At 47.6% G+C, this 19,662-nt stretch overlaps 1 protein-coding gene across 1 annotated transcript in view; it reads left to right on the top strand.

The window, feature by feature from the left end:
• Positions 1-19,662, top strand: part of cacna1c (calcium channel, voltage-dependent, L type, alpha 1C subunit) — a 142,268-nt gene that overhangs the window by 106,380 nt on the left and 16,226 nt on the right. The window contains exons 11-33 of the mRNA XM_076030142.1: positions 1,524-1,598; positions 4,726-4,816; positions 7,274-7,300; positions 8,721-8,881; positions 9,328-9,401; positions 9,476-9,627; positions 9,734-9,935; positions 10,028-10,148; positions 10,240-10,354; positions 10,438-10,555; positions 10,637-10,706; positions 10,791-10,923; positions 11,036-11,165; positions 11,709-11,768; positions 11,923-12,029; positions 14,785-14,872; positions 14,968-15,075; positions 15,192-15,244; positions 15,327-15,473; positions 15,604-15,805; positions 16,110-16,268; positions 16,353-16,463; positions 18,116-18,199. Of these exons, the coding sequence (XP_075886257.1) occupies positions 1,524-1,598; positions 4,726-4,816; positions 7,274-7,300; positions 8,721-8,881; positions 9,328-9,401; positions 9,476-9,627; positions 9,734-9,935; positions 10,028-10,148; positions 10,240-10,354; positions 10,438-10,555; positions 10,637-10,706; positions 10,791-10,923; positions 11,036-11,165; positions 11,709-11,768; positions 11,923-12,029; positions 14,785-14,872; positions 14,968-15,075; positions 15,192-15,244; positions 15,327-15,473; positions 15,604-15,805; positions 16,110-16,268; positions 16,353-16,463; positions 18,116-18,199 (2,588 nt within the window). The remainder of the gene's footprint in view (positions 1-1,523; positions 1,599-4,725; positions 4,817-7,273; positions 7,301-8,720; positions 8,882-9,327; positions 9,402-9,475; positions 9,628-9,733; positions 9,936-10,027; positions 10,149-10,239; positions 10,355-10,437; positions 10,556-10,636; positions 10,707-10,790; positions 10,924-11,035; positions 11,166-11,708; positions 11,769-11,922; positions 12,030-14,784; positions 14,873-14,967; positions 15,076-15,191; positions 15,245-15,326; positions 15,474-15,603; positions 15,806-16,109; positions 16,269-16,352; positions 16,464-18,115; positions 18,200-19,662) is intronic.

The following is a 19,662-nucleotide window of genomic DNA, read 5'->3' as shown; positions in this document are numbered from 1 at the left end:
CAAAAAAAAAAAACGAACAAACAAAAAAAAAACCTATTTCCATGAAAATGAGGCCCAACACCCCCTATGGGTAATCTGTAATTTGTCACCACCTCTTTCACAGTCTTCCGCTGTGCATCGCAGGGGCCAATCAGCGCGGTGGAACCGTGGCGGCATATGACACAGGCCAAACTGATTTGTAAAGTCAGCACTTTTTTTCCTTAAATGTCAAACCGCAGCGTTGACGCGCGCGGCTGCTCCACAATTACAGAGGAAAACGGAGAGCTGTCCTTGGGAATAAAAACAAAAACGACTTCCAGGTCAAATGAGTTCCGAAAATGAGCGCGTACACGTGCAGTAAATCAAACCTATTTACCCCAGAAACAACTCATTTGCGAGTAATAAAAACCACGTCGCTGCCGGATGCGACATTCATTCCGCTGCTTTTGCGCCCCCCCTAAACGGTCTAACTAATGCCATTAGACTCCGACGATCTGACAAAGTGATGAATACGTGTGATGCGGAGTTGTCCGTCCCAGAGATAAATCATCATCCTCTTGCGTTTTTGTTTTTTTTGTGGAGGTGGAAAAATCGGCGCAAGCGAGGCGACCCGATCTTGGCTCCGCCTCCTTCGCCTCCTCGATGGATGGGTCCTCCTCGGGGGAAGATGAATGAGGGCAGTTTGTCCCTGCTGCCCGGGACATTTTGCATAGACCAGATCGCCCGCATGCACACGCACACACACACACACATGCACTTATAGAGGCATGTCCTAAGATGGGATAAGAGAACCAGAGAAGATAGCACAGAGAGGGAGAGAGAGGGATTGCAGGGAAAGTAGATGTTGAGATAGGAAAGAGGGAAGTGTGTGTATGTGTGTGTGTGTGTGTGTGTGTGTGTGTGTGTGTGTGTGTGTGTGTGTGTGTGTGTGTGTGTGTGAGAGAGAGAGAGAGATAAATAAAGACGTAGAATGTAACTGGGACAGAGAACAGATGGGACTGCACATCATGAACAAGTCGCACCAGTGACCACACACTCACAAGGAGACCACACACACACACACACACACACACACACACACACACACACACACACACACACACACACACACACACACTTTTCCTCTCTCGATAAGAAGACCTGCAGGACCGTGATATCGACATACAGTGTCAATAGTGTTTGAATGAAGACAGATATTAATAGGGCACACAGGGTGTGTGTGTGTGTGTGTGTGTGTGTGTGTGTGTGTTTGTTTTGTGCTGCAGATGCCAGCATGTACCGTGCACTTTATTAATCCGTCCTCCTGCACAAACAGCCAAGAGATTATTTTTTCAGATGTAAATGTCTCATATATTTATAAATACAGTCGTGTTTCCTCTTCTCTTATGTGCACGTTTCATGTCTGGGGCGCTCTGTTGTGTACCTGCGTTTGCCTGTTATGAGCTCGTGCGCGTCCTGCATGCTCTCACACTCTGTCCATCTTGTCCTCCTGCATGCTGTCGTCTCGTTTTGTCGCCGTCCTGCCATTCGCCGTTCCGTGGCAGGCGTGTCTCCGGCCCACCTGGGTAAGAAGACCAGTAAGCTTGCCTGGTTCAGTCACTCCGCTGACTCTCAGGACGGTATGTGTGCGACCCCCTCCGGCCGTCTTGTGCGTGTCTGTGACATGTGTCTGTGCGTGTCTGTGACATGTGTCTGTGTGTGTCTGTGTGTGTGTGTGTGTGTGTGTGTGTGTGTGTGTGTGTGTGTGTGTGTGTGTGTGTGTGCTCAGCCGTGGTCGGACATGTGTTAGTGCTGAAAATTTAATGGCGCGGCGGCTCGGTTTAGAGATAATCTCAGTGGGTCTGAACTAGCGGGCTTGTGGTCAAGATGCATCTCCACCTCACGGCCCTCAGCAGTGTTGTGTTTTCCATAGATGACTCAATTTTGAAAATTACCTTTACATGCCAGATGGATTTCTTCCTAAATGATTTTTTCTTTATGAAAAATATGTAAAGCGTTGTGTAAATTTATTGGAAGTAGCTTTTGTCTGTCCCTATTCCAATCAGATTTGTCACTCCTCCGTTTAGCCCGCTTAGCTAGCTAGAGCTCGTGGCTGGAGATGGGAGGCGGGTATTGAGCAGAATTCCACAATGGAGAAGCCAGTGCCTTGGAGGAGAATAGCTGCAGATCCTCCAGCTCGCACAATGACACGAGGGGGGCGAGGAGACGGGTGAAGTGGCCGGGAAACAAAAGCAGACACTCCGGCGTAGAGGAAGAATAGAAAACACACAAATGTATTGTGTCGCAAAGTGTTTACCGAAAACAACCCTGAGAGCTTTTTTTTTTTTTTAAATCCACAGTCTATGAACAGCATTGCTCAGAAAACGTCTTCTTTTGACAGCTGGTGTAAAGTGTAAATTGTATTGTGATACACACACAACACTTACTTGCTCCCATACGTGTTTCTTCCCTTCTCTGATCAGTTAGCCTTCTTCTGCCAAATACTTCATTTCCTTCATCCAGTAAAATTTTTAACATTCTTAAGATTTGAGGGGGAAAATGTATTGTACACCCTCCCTGTAGTACAGCACATTTATTAATGCATTTATTAATTCACTCCCAGTAGAAAAATAAAAAATATCTCATTTAGTTTCTCTTGCACAGATAGAAAGTGGAGATAATATTTGGAAATTAAGGAAATAAAGATGTGCAACAAGCTGCTGCTGCTGCTGCTGGGAAACTTTTCATCCCCTCCTGCATCAACTGAAGATTTTCCTGTTAGACAAACCACTTGGAGCAAAGTCACATGATCACATGATGGCTTTCAGTTGCATCAATAGATGCGCTGTTCTTAATTTCGGATCCGTGACAATTAAAAGTGCGTGACTCACGACTCACTGCGTGAAGTTCCCACTGACTTTCCTCCAGGGGTCACGTGACTCCCCACCTGTCGTCCCTCCGAGTTCCGTCCTTCTTCCTCGTCTTCCTGCCGCTGCCTGGAAGGCTGAGCAGGGCTTCACTCTAACAATAGGTGTTAAACTAGTTCAGTGCTCCGCCGAGAGGGGAGGCAGGCGGCGGGCCGCTGTTATATTTGATACGGCGTTTGCCTCGGGAGAGGCTCCAAGGGCCCTCGGGTGCTTTCGACGAAGTGGCTCCGGAGCAAACGGGCGGGGGGGCGGGCAGGCGCAAGTGGGGCCGAGGTGAGAGGAACCAACAGAATCCCCAGACCTGCAGCTCACGGAGACGCTGTCAAAGTTCTGAGCTGGTCAGACTAGGACGCTGTGCGCAATCTCATCCGCGGCCTAAACCCCGACCCCAGGGACTGCTCGGCATGCACGAATTTGCTGATTATTTTCTCCTGTTTTGTTTTGTTTCATCGAGCATGACCTTGCTCGACCCAGACTCTTCCGTCTCGCTCGCCGCTAATTGGTGAGCAATTTCAGATGGCCTTGGAAAATTACAAATAACTCCATCAGCAGCTTCCTTTTTAGTTTAGCGACCGTGACAGACACCGGAAAAACAGGAAGTGACTGCCAGATAACAAAAATTGATTTAATTAGAATGAATTGATTGAGTCGATTGGTTCAATTCAAACAGGCCTGTTTATGATAAGAACAACGGTTAATTTCACAGCGGTCACGTTCTCTTATTTTATCTTATTTGTTTTTATCTTCTGACAGTCGCAGGGCGATTTTGCCCTCGGTCGGTGGGGTGGCGTTCCAATAAGTGTGTGAGGTGACAGTGAGGGGAACGCGGCCGGCTCCCTCCCGCTGGCGGCCTGCAAGATGACAGAAGCAATAAAAAGCATCACTTCATATCAGTCTTCCCACACTCTCCTCCCTCAACACCTCCGTCAGTCTCTCACCTCTCCGCCACCCAACCCCAACCCCCCCCACCATCCCTCCCTTACCCTCTCACCCCCCCCCGCCCCCCGCCCCCCACCCCCACGCACTCCCCCGGCAATCCCCTTGCTGTGCGGAGCTCCGTGGTCACACGTCATTACATTACATTAATGTCGCTCTTTGTCTCCATCCACAAAGAGCGCTCGGCCTCATTGGTCGCCTGCCTTTTTTGTCAGAGAACAAAACACGCGGGAGTGAATCCACCACAGGCGTTTTGCATTGATCGGAATCCCGCAGATTCGTCCACACGGGAAATGAAACGATCGATCTGCAAACATCCTCGACGACATCAACGCAGGATTTGCTAAACTGTGGCCAAAGGTTTTCAACTCGCGCTGTGCGTTTAGCTTCGCTTTTGCTAAACTGCAGATTGACTAATGCAGTGCCCCCTGGAGGCCGGGTGTCAGAATTTCAGTGGTAGCTTCCACTGGTCGTGGTAGTAAATCCAACAAACGCTGTTGTTTCCGGTAGCAGTAAAACAGACGCACACAATCCATGTTGACTAGAGTGCGCCACACGACACATCTTGTTGCGGTAAAGTGCGCTCCAAACGTATGATTTATTCACCCCCCCCTCTCCCGTCTGGGGGGCAAACAAATTTCATATGTAAGAAGCTAAAATCCGTCCTAACAGCCGCTGCGACGGCTCCCCCGCCAGTAAACACTGTTGATAGAAGTAACTCGGTGTGTAATTATGCGTCGCATTAAGTGTTTCAGCACCGTTTCTGAGGGACCGAATGCACTTTTGTGTGCGGGTGGATGACGCAAGATCCCTCCACTCTTGATTCATCCCTCTCTTCCTCTTCCTCTTCCTCTTCCTCTCTCCCCGTCCGGCTCTGCCCGCCGCCCCGCCGCCCGCCTCCCAGTGAGCATGCCAGCCAGCGAGAACGAGTCGGTCAACACAGACAACGCCCCCGGGGGAGACGTGGAGGGGGAGACCTGCTGCACCCGCCTGGCGTAAGTACTGGACACCCCCCTCACCACTGGTCTCACCCTTCCCAAGTCCCGGGGATGAACTCGGCGCCGCAGTTTTAGACATCAGCCAGCAGGGGCTCAGCGGGCCTGTGTGCCCGGCTGATGTCACTAAGCCGCACTTCTGTCTCACTGAGCACACACACACACACAGGGGTTGGATGGAGAAGAGGAGGGGGGGGCACATCGACAACATTTGATTTAGATCCAAGATAATGTAGAAATAGATGACATAGAAATAGGTGAATAGATTTAGATTTTTTTTTTCTAAATAAATGATGAATCAATTTCCCAGATAAACTGGCCGGGCAGAGTGCATGTGGGGTTTTTCTTCTCAAGCTCTCACTATTCTTGAACTGGGAGTGTGGAAAGTGTGGTTTTAAATGCCACTTTGAAAAGATAAATAAATAAAAAGCCAGGGATTGTCAGCCGCAGTGGGATTGTTATACAGCGCCATTAAACTTCCAATTGATACCAGTTGAAACGTATTGATTTTCAGTCTAAGTAGAGATCATTTCTGTCAGAGGGTGTTTAGCTTTACAGAATTTAGCCTCTCGTGTGAACTCTGGAAATGTTGCTTTTTTAAAAGCAGGATATTTTACTCCTGCCCCGCCCCCACCCTCTCCACTTCCCTCTCTCTCTCCTCCTCCTCCCTCGACAAGATCACCAACAGCCGACTCACTCTTCTACTTTGGTTTCTCTTTTCTTTTACACATAACAACCTCCTTTTTCCCCTCTTGAACGCATCTTTGTAATCATCTGATAAACAGGCACGGAGAATCAAAACAGCCACAACAAGAAAAAAAAAAACACAGCCTGTGATGTGAACTCCGATCAGTGAAAGCTGGCTCGCCATTGTTCCGCAGCGCTCTCCCTGTCCGTCTGTCACATCTCACGTCTTTGTGATGTTGTTTGTCTTCACTCGTCCACCGTCGCACCAGGAACAGAGCCCCGACCTGCAGCCCCTCCTTCAGCGCAGTGACCCGCGAATGCCAAACTCACTGCGCGGACCTGCTTATTTCTCATGGGATAATGAATATATCAAGTTGAATTGTAAATTGAATATCACAATAAAGACCAAATTTATAGTTTTGAATTTATACAAAAGTATAACCCTTTATGAAGTTTCCATGAGTTTTCGTGAGATTGATATTAATTCTCATCGACAATTTTTACTTACAATAGTCAACATTTCATTCTGTGAATATTTTATGATGCAGGCATGAAGGATATTAAACAGGTGCATCAGATAATGTTAATTCTGCAGCCGTGCAGTTTAAAATGTATGTCTGTATGTGTTTTCCTTCCTGCAAACCAGTTGCAGGAATCAAACAGGTTGCGTGAATTGCCGACAGCCCATAAAAAAGAATTATGCAGGACCGTAACTTCATTCTTTATGGGCCCAAACGGGTTGCCATAGTTTACAGCCTCACTTCTGATTTTCACTCAGAACAGAGGGAGAAAAAAAAAAAAACCTGCAGCAGTTTTAGCCTGCGACTGTTATTACACAGATCAAGCTTGAGAGTTTTTCCAGCGTTTTGTCAGTTTCACCGGTGTAGCCGAGACGGTCGACCTGAGGGCGGACGCCGCCGCTCTCGTAATGGAGACGGACACGTGGCGCCGGGCCTGTCGGGCCCCATATCTAGCCAGCCACTCATTTTATTCCCTCACTCAGTCAGTCAGCCAGTCGTTTCATTGCTTTCGTCAGTACACCGCTCGGCCAGTCGGCCAGTCGGTCAGCCTGCCAGTCAGTCAGTCAGTCAGTCAGTCAGTGTTTCAGTCAATTTTATCTGCTTCACACACAAAAACAAAACACAAATCAGGACAGACGGCAGTAGCTGTGCCAAAATCAAACTTGCAGTATGTGATGTGCGGACGGTTCCTGCTATTTTGCATAAGAATAAAGATGAAATATTAGCGATCAATTAATAAATAAAAGCAGCTTTACAGACACCAGTTGATCACAGTTGATGCATCACAGCTGACAGATGATGAGATGTGAATGGATGAATCCTCGGTAGCTACATCCAACTCGTGCTCTCATAATTCATCCCGGAGTGAAATTGTTCCTTCAGATTTCTGATCAGACTTTCTTTTTTTCTTGCTTATTTTCTCCCATTCCAAAGTCTTCCATAAATCCTCCGTCCTCAGTTTTTAAACGTTTGTTTCTTTGCCTGTTGCAGTGCAGTGGCGTCCAGTTGCTGATGTTCTGACTGGACGCCACTGACACGTGTGTTTATGTGCAGGGGTGATTTGTTCAAAAAAGAAAAAAAGAAAGAAAAGTGATGCAAGCGCCTTGGCTCCAGAATATATGATACCCAGCGCAATTTACAGCGACTGGGTCAAATTGGCGGCATCGCAAATCACCCCGTTCATAGCGTGCGCCTGTCTCTATGTGTCCTCTGTGTGTGTGTATAATCCATTCTGTTCTCTGTGTTCCAGAAATAGGATCTCCAAATCCAAGTTCAGGTTAGTACATGTTGTTTCACAGAGCCTGTTTCATTCACCTGCTGTGGTTTTGTTTTTTTTTACAGTGTGTGTGTGTGTTGTTGTTTTGTTTGAAGATGTCCACTTGAACCAGCACCACAGTCACTATTTTTTACCGGCCCCTTTTAAAATAGAACAAAAGTGCGATTTGAGTGCATCTTTCAAAGGTGAAAAAAAACTTCTGAATTGTGCAATTATGCAGCGTTTTTAAATCGACTTCCATGCATCAATATTCTAGTCCAACTTATTTCAAGACTGTTGCGCAATATTTTCCCATATTTAAGCGGAAAAAAAAGTATGTTCTGGAGAGTGCGCATGTCCGCTTGTGCCGTGGTGTGAGTTGTTTGTCGTGTTGCGTTTTCAGTGTGCGTACATGTATGTGTGTGAGTCATTGCCGAGGGCGCTGTGTGCCAGCTCTCACACACACGTTAGCCAAAGACACTCCTGACAACACCAGTAGAAATGTTTTCAAACCAGAAAGAGTCCCCCTAAAAAAAGTAGCTGCCAGCAGCCAAATACGAGGTGAAAATCTGCAGGTCTCACTCTTTGGAAAATCAAGGCTAGTTGTGTTTGCAGCGACACGTTAGGGCAGGAGTCCTCTCGCTGACTCCCGAGGGGCCGTTCCAGCCATAAAGCAGCGGCAGACTTCCTGTCGCCAAAACTGCGCCACCGAGACGTTGGTCACGTCTTCTAACGGGCTTTTTCTCCACTCCCGACTCGTAATATCGCATTAATCATCCCGCTTTTCAGCACTCTGGGCGATGACCTCATCGCGAGCGCCGCTCTTTTTCTCTCAAAAACGGGCCTGAAATGTTTCCTGCCGAGACGGCGGAGCTGCAGGAGCTGCAGCAGCAGCAGCTCTGCGGGCAGGCTGCCATTAACAAATTATTTGTTCCTCATTAACCTTTAAGGTAATTTAGAGCAAATGACTCTAATTAGGCTTTTTCTCTTGTTTTTTGGTACCTACCCATGACTTCACACCCATTAAAGTGTTTGGGATGCCTTTCTTTGGAGGTATTGGTAGACGATGTGCAGCTTACCTCTCGTATGCGTATATTTTGCATAGAAGGTCAGCAGCCCAACAGCAAAAATACAAAAACAACAATATAATCGGGTCAAAGTGTCCAAACAGGAAGGAGAACGTTGGTGCGTCTTCTGCAGAAGTAAGCAGCGTATGAGAATGCCTTCTGATGTCAAATCCCAGTGAAGTGTTGATGGTCATTAATGTTTTTCTCCCGCACTGAGGTTCTCAGAAACTCAATCGCAGGACGTCTAACCTCTGCTCTCCGACAGCCGCTGACCGTCGCCGCAAAGGACGAAGTCACTAAAACGGCAACTGATGGCACTCAACTCAACTCTCTCCTTCCCCCTCTCCTCCCTCCCTTCCTCCTTCCCCTTCCAGCCGGTACTCGCGCAGGTGGAACAGGCTGTTCCGGCGGAAGTGCCGGGCAGGGGTCAAGTCGCAGGTCTTCTACTGGCTGGTCATCTTCCTGGTTTTCCTCAACACCCTGACCATCGCCTCCGAGCATCACCAGCAGCCCCAGTGGCTGACCGACGTGCAGGGTACGCCATCGCTGTCTACCCGTTCTTTCCTAACTCTTTTCCACCGACACCCCTCTCTTTAACTCATTATCAGTGCTTCACACCCAGGCAGGTACAAGGAAAGCCAACCTCATCACACATGACCCCACCCACCCCTTGCAAAAGTCCTTCCAACTCCTGTCATCAGGCTGCTGATACAAAGTCCCCCTGTCCCGGGAAAAACTTCCACAAGAATTCATTCATACCCATTGTCATGAACATTTTAAACATGACAGTTTGAGCTATTTATCTTTTTATTCTTTTTGAGTCTTCAAATTCCAATGTGAGTCTTACACTTGTGGGTTTTTTTTTTCACCGAAATCGATGTCTCTCTGATTTTATGTGGGTCACGTCAAAGGCGATTTTCTGTCATGACAGATAATAAAGTTTTTTCTGATTCTGATTCTCTCTTGTTTCCTCTCCTGCAGACATAGCGAACAAGGTGCTGCTGGCGCTCTTCACCGGCGAGATGCTGCTGAAGATGTACAGCCTGGGCCTGCAGGTGAGGTCTCGTCACCTCCCGCTAGTACCGCTACCGCCCCCCGGAGGTCGCTCTAACCCTTGCGCTCCCCGCAGGCCTACTTTGTTTCGCTGTTCAACCGCTTCGACAGCTTCGTGGTGTGCGGAGGGATCCTGGAGACCATCCTGGTGGAGACCAAGATCATGTCGCCGCTCGGCATCTCCGTGCTGCGCTGCGTGCGCCTGCTGCGCATCTTCAAGATCACCAGGTGGACGCCAGCATCTTTTTTTTTTTTCGCAGTCGCAGATGAGCGAGAAAATTAAACCAGGGTCGCGGAGAACGACGGAGTTGTTTTGTCTTTTTTTACCTCCCAGATACTGGAACTCGCTGTCCAACCTGGTGGCGTCGCTGCTCAACTCGGTCCGCTCCATCGCCTCCCTGCTGCTGCTGCTCTTCCTCTTCATCATCATCTTCTCGCTGCTCGGCATGCAGCTCTTCGGCGGGAAGTTCAACTTTGACGAGACGCGCCGCAGCACCTTCGACAACTTCCCCCAGTCCCTGCTCACCGTCTTCCAGGTCAGTGTTGCTGAAATCTCCCTCAAAAAACGTTTTCAACCCGAGCGCACTTTTGTCAGGTTTGGCTACATTTTCACATACTTTGCCTCCAGATCCTGACTGGAGAGGACTGGAACTCCGTGATGTACGACGGCATCATGGCCTACGGTGGGCCGTCATTCCCCGGCATGCTGGTCTGCATCTACTTCATCATCCTCTTCATCTGCGGAAACTGTATCCTTCCACAAACCCCTGCGCCTTGTTAGCTTGTCATCCGTCCGAGCAAGAGTCGACTGCCTCCCTTGACTCCGCCCCTTTTGAACAGACATCCTTCTGAATGTCTTCTTGGCCATCGCTGTGGACAACCTGGCCGATGCGGAGAGCCTGACGTCTGCCCAGAAGGAGGAGGAAGAGGAGAAGGAGAGGAAGAAACTAGCCAGGTGGGGAGCCGATTTAGCCCTCTGTTTACAACCTCCCGCCAAACAGTGTTTGGCTGATTGCCGTTTTTCCACCTTTCTTTTAGGTTATCCAGCCCTGAGAAACGCCACAACAACGAGAAGCCGCCCATCGAGGAGGAGAAGAAGGAGAAGATCGAGCTGAAGTCCATCACCTCTGACGGGGAGACCAACACTGCCACTAAGGTACTGCCGGCGGACACGCTCCGAAGAAGGAGAAGGAATCTGGATGGTTGAATGGTTACACGTGACGCCTTCCCTCCGCAGATCAACATGGACGAGTACTGCGGAGACGAGACCGAGGAGAAGAACCCTTATCCTGCTAATGATTACATAGGTAACCAGAGTTAAATCCAGAGTTGGATGGTCCCAACAGGCCGCCAGGTGTCTCATTCATCTCCTTCTTCTCGCCGTCCACCAGGCGACGAGGACGACGACCAGCCAGAGATGCCCGTGGGCCCGAGGCCGCGGCCGCTCTCCGACATCCAGCTGAAGGAGAAGGCCGTGCCCATACCCGAGGCCCGCGCGTTTTTCATCTTCAGCAACACCAACAAGTGAGAGGAAGACTCTCCCGACTCTACACCTGAAAAAGCCTTCAAAGCTCGACTGACCCCCTCCCCTCCCTCCTCCTCACTCCTCCTGTCTATCCCCCTTTCTCTTCCTCAGGTTCAGGGTCATGTGCCACAAGATCGTCAACCACAACATCTTCACCAACCTCATCCTCTTCTTCATCCTGCTCAGCAGCATCAGCCTGGCGGCGGAGGACCCCGTCAAGAATTTCTCCTTCAGGAACCAGGTGACACATTTCAAGGCAGAGCAGCAAAAACGTCCCGTCGCCGAGCCATTAGCTGTTCCAATGCTGTATATACATATATATATTGATATATTCATGTCGCATTAAATGGATTAAAGCTGACAGCAACATATAGAGGGACGGAAGCTTATTGTGACTGGCCGCTGCGCTTAATGAGATTTCCTCCCAAGTGATTAACTTTATGTAAAGTGGATGAAAAAAAAAACCCGCCTTGTAGCCTTTTGTGTTTCTGAATGTAAGTCGTTTAATGCCCACTGCATCACAATGCAAACATCTGAAATTCCTTTTTTTTTTGTCTGGATCTTGGCGAAACACAGAGGAGCCGCAGTGTTTTACACTTGGCAACAAGGACACGCGTTCCTTTGTCAGTGGCATTAAAATGACTTCTTCTGTCACTCTCTGGAATTGACAAGCGTGTCTTTGTTTCCAAAAACCTTTATTTTTATAAACGTTATTTTTGTATTTTAACGAAGAAATATTTAAAACATAAAATAAAAATCCATGCTGGATTGTCTGTTTTTGCAGATCCTCGGCTATGCAGACCACGTCTTCACCGGGCTCTTCACCATCGAGATCATCCTCAAGGTAGTTTCGAGGTTTAGCCCTGGAAGCTAAAACTGGTGCAGCGAAAAGCCAAAGCTGGCTGAGAACACAGGGCTAAATGGGCTGAAGTGAGTGGGCGGTGGGCTTTAATGTGAGACGTGACTGTGACTGTCAACACGTGATCTGCTCCTCACAGATGACGGCGTACGGGGCCTTCCTCCATAAAGGCTCCTTCTGCAGGAACTACTTCAACATCCTGGACCTGGTGGTGGTCAGCGTGTCGCTCATCTCTTCCGGGATCCAGTGAGTGCAGCCCCGACGGTTTCCAGTTGCAAGTGCACGCCGTTTTTTTGTTTGTTTGCTTGTTTGTTTCTTTTGTGTTTTTTAATGGGAACTGCGCCTGTTTTCTGCGTCACAATACGAAGTGCCAGGATTCACAGCACGACTGAGCTTTAGCAAGGCTTACTATACTGTCAAACATACATTTTGTAATGATACATGAATGATTATAATGATGATAATATGCGAGCAGTCATGCAGATAATGACTCGTGAGCGAGACAACCGGTCCGGCCTGGAAACACAAACATAAATCCAGTTCGGAATGCAGGTTTATTTGTGCTCTACCTCGCCGCCTCTCTCTCTCTTTCTCTCTCTGTCTGTTGCTTAATAATGTTACGCCTCATTACCCACAATCCCCCTCTCCCTCCCTCTCTTCCCCGTGATGCTTATTAAGAATGCTCTCTGCCTCTAATAGCAAATAACGACTTGAACTGCCATATTTCCTGATGTTTAATACGCTATACTGCACTCTCTGTCTCTAACGCTCAATAGACTAGACTTCTCAACGTAAGTCCTTGTCAGCCCACACAGTAACCACCACCTCCCTCACCACCACCAACACCACCCCTCCTCCCTGTAACAGACCTCCACCTCAACTGTGTCAAGCTGTCACCTCTTGATTTGGTGTTTTTATAGTCCGGGAGAGTTCAGTTGGGAGAACGGTGCCCTCTGTGCGTATTTTGAGTGGATTGTGCTTTTTGTACGCGATGTGCTATATAATCTAGTGCTCCAGTGCCTTGGAAATCTCAATAAAAGGTTTTATGGAGCCTTAATTCACCTGTTTACGTCCAACGGACATACAGTATATCCGTTTGCATTAAGACTGTGTTTTTAAACGGGAAAAGTGGACCGTGGTCGACGTTGCTATTGTCAGCGTGAGGACTGAACTCTCCTCGGCTATAGAAACGCCTGAATGCCACAAATCAGTGTTTTTTTTCCTGTTAAAAGTAGTTCCGGTGTGGGATCTCAGTCAAAATGGTTGCATGGATCATTATACATCATCCCTTTAAATTCAATGGTGGTAATTGATTCACTTCTGTGTTCGCCTGGAATGGGCAGTCTAACAGATTTAAAAAAAAAAAAAGACTCGCTGTGTGCAGCAAACCGCAGCGACCCGAAAACATCGTGGAAGCCCGACGGCAGCCGTTTTGACTGGTTGACACACTGCAAACAGACCTCGTCCCCTCCGCGAACGACCTTTAACTGCCTTTAAACTCCTACTCCCCCCTGTGCAAAACGTCCGATGACCAGTCACCTCCCCTCTCCCGTGTTTCAAGCACCAGCACAGTAGAGTGTCACTTTTGCCCTTTAATCACTGCTTTCACCACTGATAGAAGAAAAATGTTCCAACAAAGAAACTCACCTCCTCACACGGATACACCGACATTTTGAATGTTCCTCCTCCTTCCCTCCCTCCTTCCTCCTCCTCCGACCGTTGAGACGCTGTGGGGGATGCGGCGGTGGTGGGGGGTTGGGTTGGGGGTGGGTGGGGGGGTGGTTGTCCAGCCTTGAGCCTCAGCAACCCGACCTACACAAAGAGGGACGCATTTGGTGGCAGTGGAGCAGGCTCACGAGCCGCGCTGAAAGCGCGACATAACGAGTCAAGCAACCCGGCAAGCGACCTGGGTAATGCACCGATCGGCTTGCGATGGAATTGGGACACCCGCGACATCACCACATTTTTTACCTGCTGCACGGGATGACGTTGAGCGTTACGTGCGCTAAGTCGTGATATCGCGCCAACAAAACAAATTTGCAATTCGCAGTTGCACACCGAGGCGTGTTCAGGTTGCTGGGACCAGCGCTCGGGTGTCCCCTCCCCCAACCCTCAACCCCCTCCAACCCCCCCATCAGCTGTGAAATTCAAAATGTCAAGGTATTCACCTGCTTCCTTCCGGTTGAAATGTTGTTTTTGGGGAGTCACACTATCTGACCTCCGGCTCGTACTGACACTCTCTTCCAGCGTGACACCTGATTGCCTGTTGTCGCTCCTCTGTGTCTGTGTGTCTGTGTGTCTGTGTCGGTTGCGTCTGGTGCTGTGCTCTGTCTGTCTTGGAGTAACGGATTTTGCGTGTCGGTTTGAGATAAATTTGCAGGGAGAAAAATTCTTATTTTCTTATATACGAAAAGAAAATAAGAGATTGTAGGATGTAGGATAGGATGTAGAATATTTTGGATTCATTCAGATTGTTCACGAGGTAAGTGTATAACAGGATTTACATTGTATTTTTATTGTTCTACACGATAAAGCAAGTTTTTGTTTATTACTTTTTATTTTTTTTTATTCTTTAGTGTACAAAATTTTATTTATCAAATCTGACAAACATATCTACAAAGTTATTTTTATCGATATTTATTTTAAAAGTATTCATCTATGACATTCCAGGTTTTCATTATTTTTTCCATCATGATTTATGAAGAATGATTGAGGCGCATTTCTTTGTTACTTCATCCTTAGACATGAATCAGCTTCAGACTTGGAGACTCTCTCGATATACTTTTGATTGATCCAAGTCTCGTCATCCCCGCTGGCAGTTATAGACTCACGTTCAGAATCTTCGACGTTGATGCCTTTATAACTGTGTCCTGTGTGTGCTGTTCCTCTGTGTCTTTACCCCCCGACTCCACCACACTGCCCTCACCCCACCCCCACTTTTGAAAAGACGTGCTCTCTATTTGATTGACGGCTGAGCTCTCTGATCCCGCCTCCGCTGCAGGTCCAGTGCGATCAACGTGGTGAAAATCCTGCGAGTCCTCAGAGTGCTCCGGCCGCTGAGGGCCATCAACCGAGCCAAGGGGCTGAAGGTGAGCTTGCACGCCACGTCACGTCTCACACACACACAAACAAACAACATCAAAGTGCGGGAGACTCAGCGTCCAACTCCTCCTCCTCCCTGCAGCACGTGGTCCAGTGCGTGTTCGTGGCCATCCGCACCATCGGCAACATCGTCATCGTCACCACGCTGCTGCAGTTCATGTTCGCCTGCATTGGCGTGCAGCTCTTCAAGGTGAGCGCCGCACACACAAACACACACACACACACTCACACACACTCACAAAAAAGTCATGTTTCCTTGAACTGAACACCGAACTCATTGATTCATCTCCTCTCCCTCCCAATTAGGGCAAATTCTTTTTCTGCACCGACAGCTCCAAACAGACCGAGCCCGAGTGCAGGTGAGACCTCGCTGCGAGCTCTTCGGCTCTGTTGTGTCATCACGGCTGGATAAAACCTGTGTGTGTGTGTCTGGGTTTACAGGGGATTCTACATAATGTACAAGGACGGCGACGTCGGGAAGCCTGAAAGGGCCCAGAGAAAGTGGGACAACAGTGAATTCAACTTTGACAACGTCCTGCAAGGCATGATGGCACTGTTTGCTGTGTCCACCTTCGAGGGCTGGCCAGGGTGTGTCTCCGTGGCGCCATCCGCTTTTTCTCTTTCTTTGGTTTTTTCGACTGTCTCTCTGTTAAAGCGGCCTCTGTTTGCCTGTTTCTGAGACTCTCTCCCTCCTGCCGCTTCCCCCTCCCTCCTCAAGGCTGCTGTACAAGGCCATCGACTCCCACGCCGAGGACGTCGGGCCTGTCTACAACTACCGCGTGGTCATCTCCATCTTCTTCATCATCTACATCATCATCATCGCCTTCTTCATGATGAACATCTTTGTGGGTTTCGTCATCGTCACCTTCCAGGAACAAGGAGAGCAGGAGTACAAGAACTGCGAGCTGGACAAGAACCAGGTAAGCCTTGTTTTTGGTTTTGGTTTTGTTTGTTTTTTTATGTGTCTCTCTTCATGTTTGTAGAAATTCTGCAAAAATTCTGTAAATGCCGCAAGCTCTGTGAAATGACCACGAAAAAAGCATGCAAAAACAGTGCTGGATGGCAGTTTTTCTCCTCATTTTTGCTGGAAAATTGTAACACTTCCTGCTTCCACTTCCTGGAATACTTTCTAGCTGTGGAAACTCACAATAACAAAAGCAGGATGATGTCTGAAGTCTCACGTCTACTCACGTTCTGGTCCATGTGTGTGTGTTTGTGCGACAGCGTCAGTGCGTAGAATACGCTTTGAAGGCGCGCCCGTTGCGTCGCTACATCCCCAAGAACCCCTACCAGTACAAGGTGTGGTACGTGGTCAACTCCACCTACTTCGAGTATCTGATGTTCACCCTCATCCTTCTCAACACCATCTGCCTGGCCATGCAGGTGAGTCCCGACGGGGAAAAAACATTGAAAAAATGTAAAACAAACCAGAGGGCATGGATTAAGTCTCTGCCTTGTCCTTCGCAGCATCACGGTCAGACCAAAAATTTCAACGACGCCATGAACATCCTCAACATGCTCTTCACCGGCCTCTTCACCGTGGAGATGATCCTCAAGCTGATTGCCTTCAAACCCAGGGTAGGTTTCGTTCCGTCGGCGCTGGAGAGCAGCGTGAATAACAAGAGTCCCAGCTGATTGGGATATATTTGTTTATTAAACATCCCTCATATTAGCCTCTTGTTACTGATTCGTTGTCACTGATCTCTGGCCCGATGTGAAAAACAAAACTCGCTGTCAGCTTTTCAATTGATGAAAATCCAGTTTAAATCTGTACATTTTCATATCATACTTGTTCTATCAAGTCAAAATATGGTCATTGCAGCAGGTATGTGCAAGTGCTTTTCCACAGTCGTCTTGATTCAATTATTGTGATATAATGAGAAGAATTTGCTTAGGTAAAAGATTTCCAGGATTTTTTTTTCCAAATGCACACGGTTAATTATCAGAACCGGGAGTTAATGTCCACCACGAAAATATCAGCACGGCGGAAGCAAAGTTTTCTAACTGGTAATTAAATCTCAACTCTGCCGTTCTTCCAGTGAACTATCCAAATCCAGCTCCACAAAATGTGTCTGACCAATTTAGGATTTGCCCCTTTGCTTAATTGCACACATTACTCTTCATCCGTGGCCTTGTCCCCAGTCAAACGATCCAGATGATTAATCTGATTAATTAATAGATTAATTTTAATGTTTAAAACTATTTCTGCAACCAGGTCCTGATTTTTTTCGGCACTGTGTCTTTAGACATGCACGCTTGACTGACCATATTTAGGTTTGATTTTATTTTATGAACTCCTGTAAAAAAAAAATAAAAAAAAAAGAAAAGAAATTCCTTTCAGTGGAGCAAAGCTTTTTCTCCAGCAGGTCTTTGAGCTGCCAGTTCACTCGTGGCGTCGCTTCCGGAACCATCAGCTCTCTGAATAACCTGTATGCAAACGTTTTGAAAAGTTTTGTGCAGGCGTCGCCCACCGACGGATCAGCCCTCGCCAGATGACCAGATTCTTACTTCCTTTATTGTTTTGACTTGATGTACTGAACAGTTTGGCTTTAAATTTAAAGGATATATAACAACAACAAAAAATAGTGTCATCATTCCATACTTCAGCATTGAGACACTAATGTGATGTCTGTACTAAAAGTCCTTAACAAAGTTTTAATCTTCCACCCAATAACAAGGCCATTCAACTGTGATTTAATACCTACTGTGGCCAGCGTCTGAGTCACGGTTGCAAGGTGACTTTTAGCGACAAGAGCTGTAGATGATGAAGGTAGAATGCGTAAAAAAGGAGAAATAAGTTGCATAGAAGTCATTGTGTATCAATAGTTTTCCAGTCTAGAGTGTGAAAACCGTGAAAGAATCCAAACGAAGATGCTGGAAGTTATTCCTTTATTCTCACGACTCCAGTTGATAACTGACCACCAGGCAAAATCTTCTATCTGCTGCCGAGCAGGAAATTTGATTGCGCTCGATGAGGCGAGATAGCGAGAGGGGGGATGGAAGCGGCCAGGTTACATTCATTACACCCGAATCCTTCGGCTCGTCGGGGTCAACGGCTAATAACCCCCCCTCCCGCTCCCCCTGCCTCCCCGGCCGTATCTCCTCACCGTACCCGACCTCGCGCCACCTCGACCATGGGCCTGCAGCAGATGTTGTTGTTGTTCTCCTTCTAACCCTCCTCCTCCTCCCCATCCACCTCCTCCTCCACTCCCTCCACCCGCCTTGTGCAGGGCTACTTTAGTGATCCCTGGAATGTCTTTGATTTCCTCATCGTAATTGGCAGCATAATAGACGTCATTCTCAGTGAGATCAACGTAAGTACGACGCCCACTCTCATCCTCCTCCTCCTCCTCCTCCTCCCCCTGTCTCGTATTCTTCTTCCCCCCCTCTTTCACTTCCTCCTGCCCTCTCTCTCTCTCCCTCTCTCTCTCTCTCTCCCTCTCTCTCTCTCTCTCTCTCTTTCTTTCTCTCCCTCTATGATTTTTTTTCTTCGATCCTTCTTATCTTCCCCCTCCATATTTAACTCCAAGGTGGCCGCTGCGTCTTGTGGGAGGGTTGGGTGGGCTGATTTGGAACAGGAAGTGAACCTCCTCCGCTGGTTCCCGGGCCCGATGCAGGGTTTAGATCGGCGCTCCAGCTTCCCTCGGCTCACGTTCTCCTCTCTGCTTTTTAACGTTTTTGTTTTTCCCCACCTTTCACCTCTTTTCAGAGGGTGACGTGTCCTCAGGCTTTAACTCGGCTCGACTAACCCAACTAACTCACTGACCAATCGCAAAAAGACTTACTCACCTTTTTGAGCAGCATACCACTTTTGTTGTTGTTGTCGTCGTTATTGTTGTGAATTTTTTACAGTTTGCTGTTGTTAATATTTTTATGGACAAGCATGACCGACCGCCGCTGTTCTTCCTCCGCTGTCCACCTCTTCTGATTTGTTCTTTTCTTTTTCCTTCCCACGTTCCGCTTCTTATGTACATAATGTTTCTCAATTCTTTTTTTCTCTTCTCTCTGTTGGTTTTTGTTCAATCCATTCTTTTTAAATGTCTTATGTTCTCTTCTTTTTCTTCTGTTTCGTCTGTTTTTTTTTCCTTTCCTTTCTCTTCATTCCATCCTCCCTCAACGCAGCATTATTTTGTTGATGCATGGAACACATTTGATGCCTTGATAGTTGTGGGTAGCATTGTTGACATAGCGATCACTGAGGTTAACGTAAGTAGTCCAAACTCCCGCGCACCCTTCCTGCCTGCCCGCCCGCCCGCTCTGCCATCCCCACACACACATACACACACGCACAGACTGAGAGTTGATACCCATCTCGCGTGCTTTCAAATGATTAGAAGGCTTCTGCTCAAACTTCCAGTGAACTCCAGAAAGCAGCCAGAAACTTGTGCCAACATGTTAAAACTCATTTTGTTTAGCCTATCTTACTACTTTGACTATTTTAATTCTTAAAAAATGTTCAGATCATTTGTTTTGTTTGTTCTTAAGAGGAAAGATGTAATCACGTTTACTCCTCCTGTTATATTTTAGGGCAAAATACACTCTCGATGATCAAGGCACAGGCTAGATTGTTTTTCCTTCAGCAGCTCAAGGCTGAAAATAAAATTTTAGTTTGAGTTGTTTTGTATAGATTTTCTAATATTCGAAAGCGTGTCATATGGGTACTCACGCCTCGGTCTGCTGAGCATCAGAGCATCAAAAAAAAAAAAAAGATTGCATTTTTCCCAACAGAACCTTTTGCATTTTTCCCAGCATTTGGTTTGTTTCACATTGTTTTCCT

This window comes from Nelusetta ayraudi, unplaced genomic scaffold (assembly GCF_046127955.1).
Source record: "Nelusetta ayraudi isolate G7.1 ecotype Tasmania unplaced genomic scaffold, CSIRO-AGI_Nayr_v1 ptg000027l, whole genome shotgun sequence".
In the NCBI taxonomy this organism is placed as follows: domain Eukaryota; kingdom Metazoa; phylum Chordata; class Actinopteri; order Tetraodontiformes; family Monacanthidae; genus Nelusetta; species Nelusetta ayraudi.
Note: the sequence above shows the minus strand (reverse complement) of the source record. Positions and strands in the feature narration are given on the sequence as shown.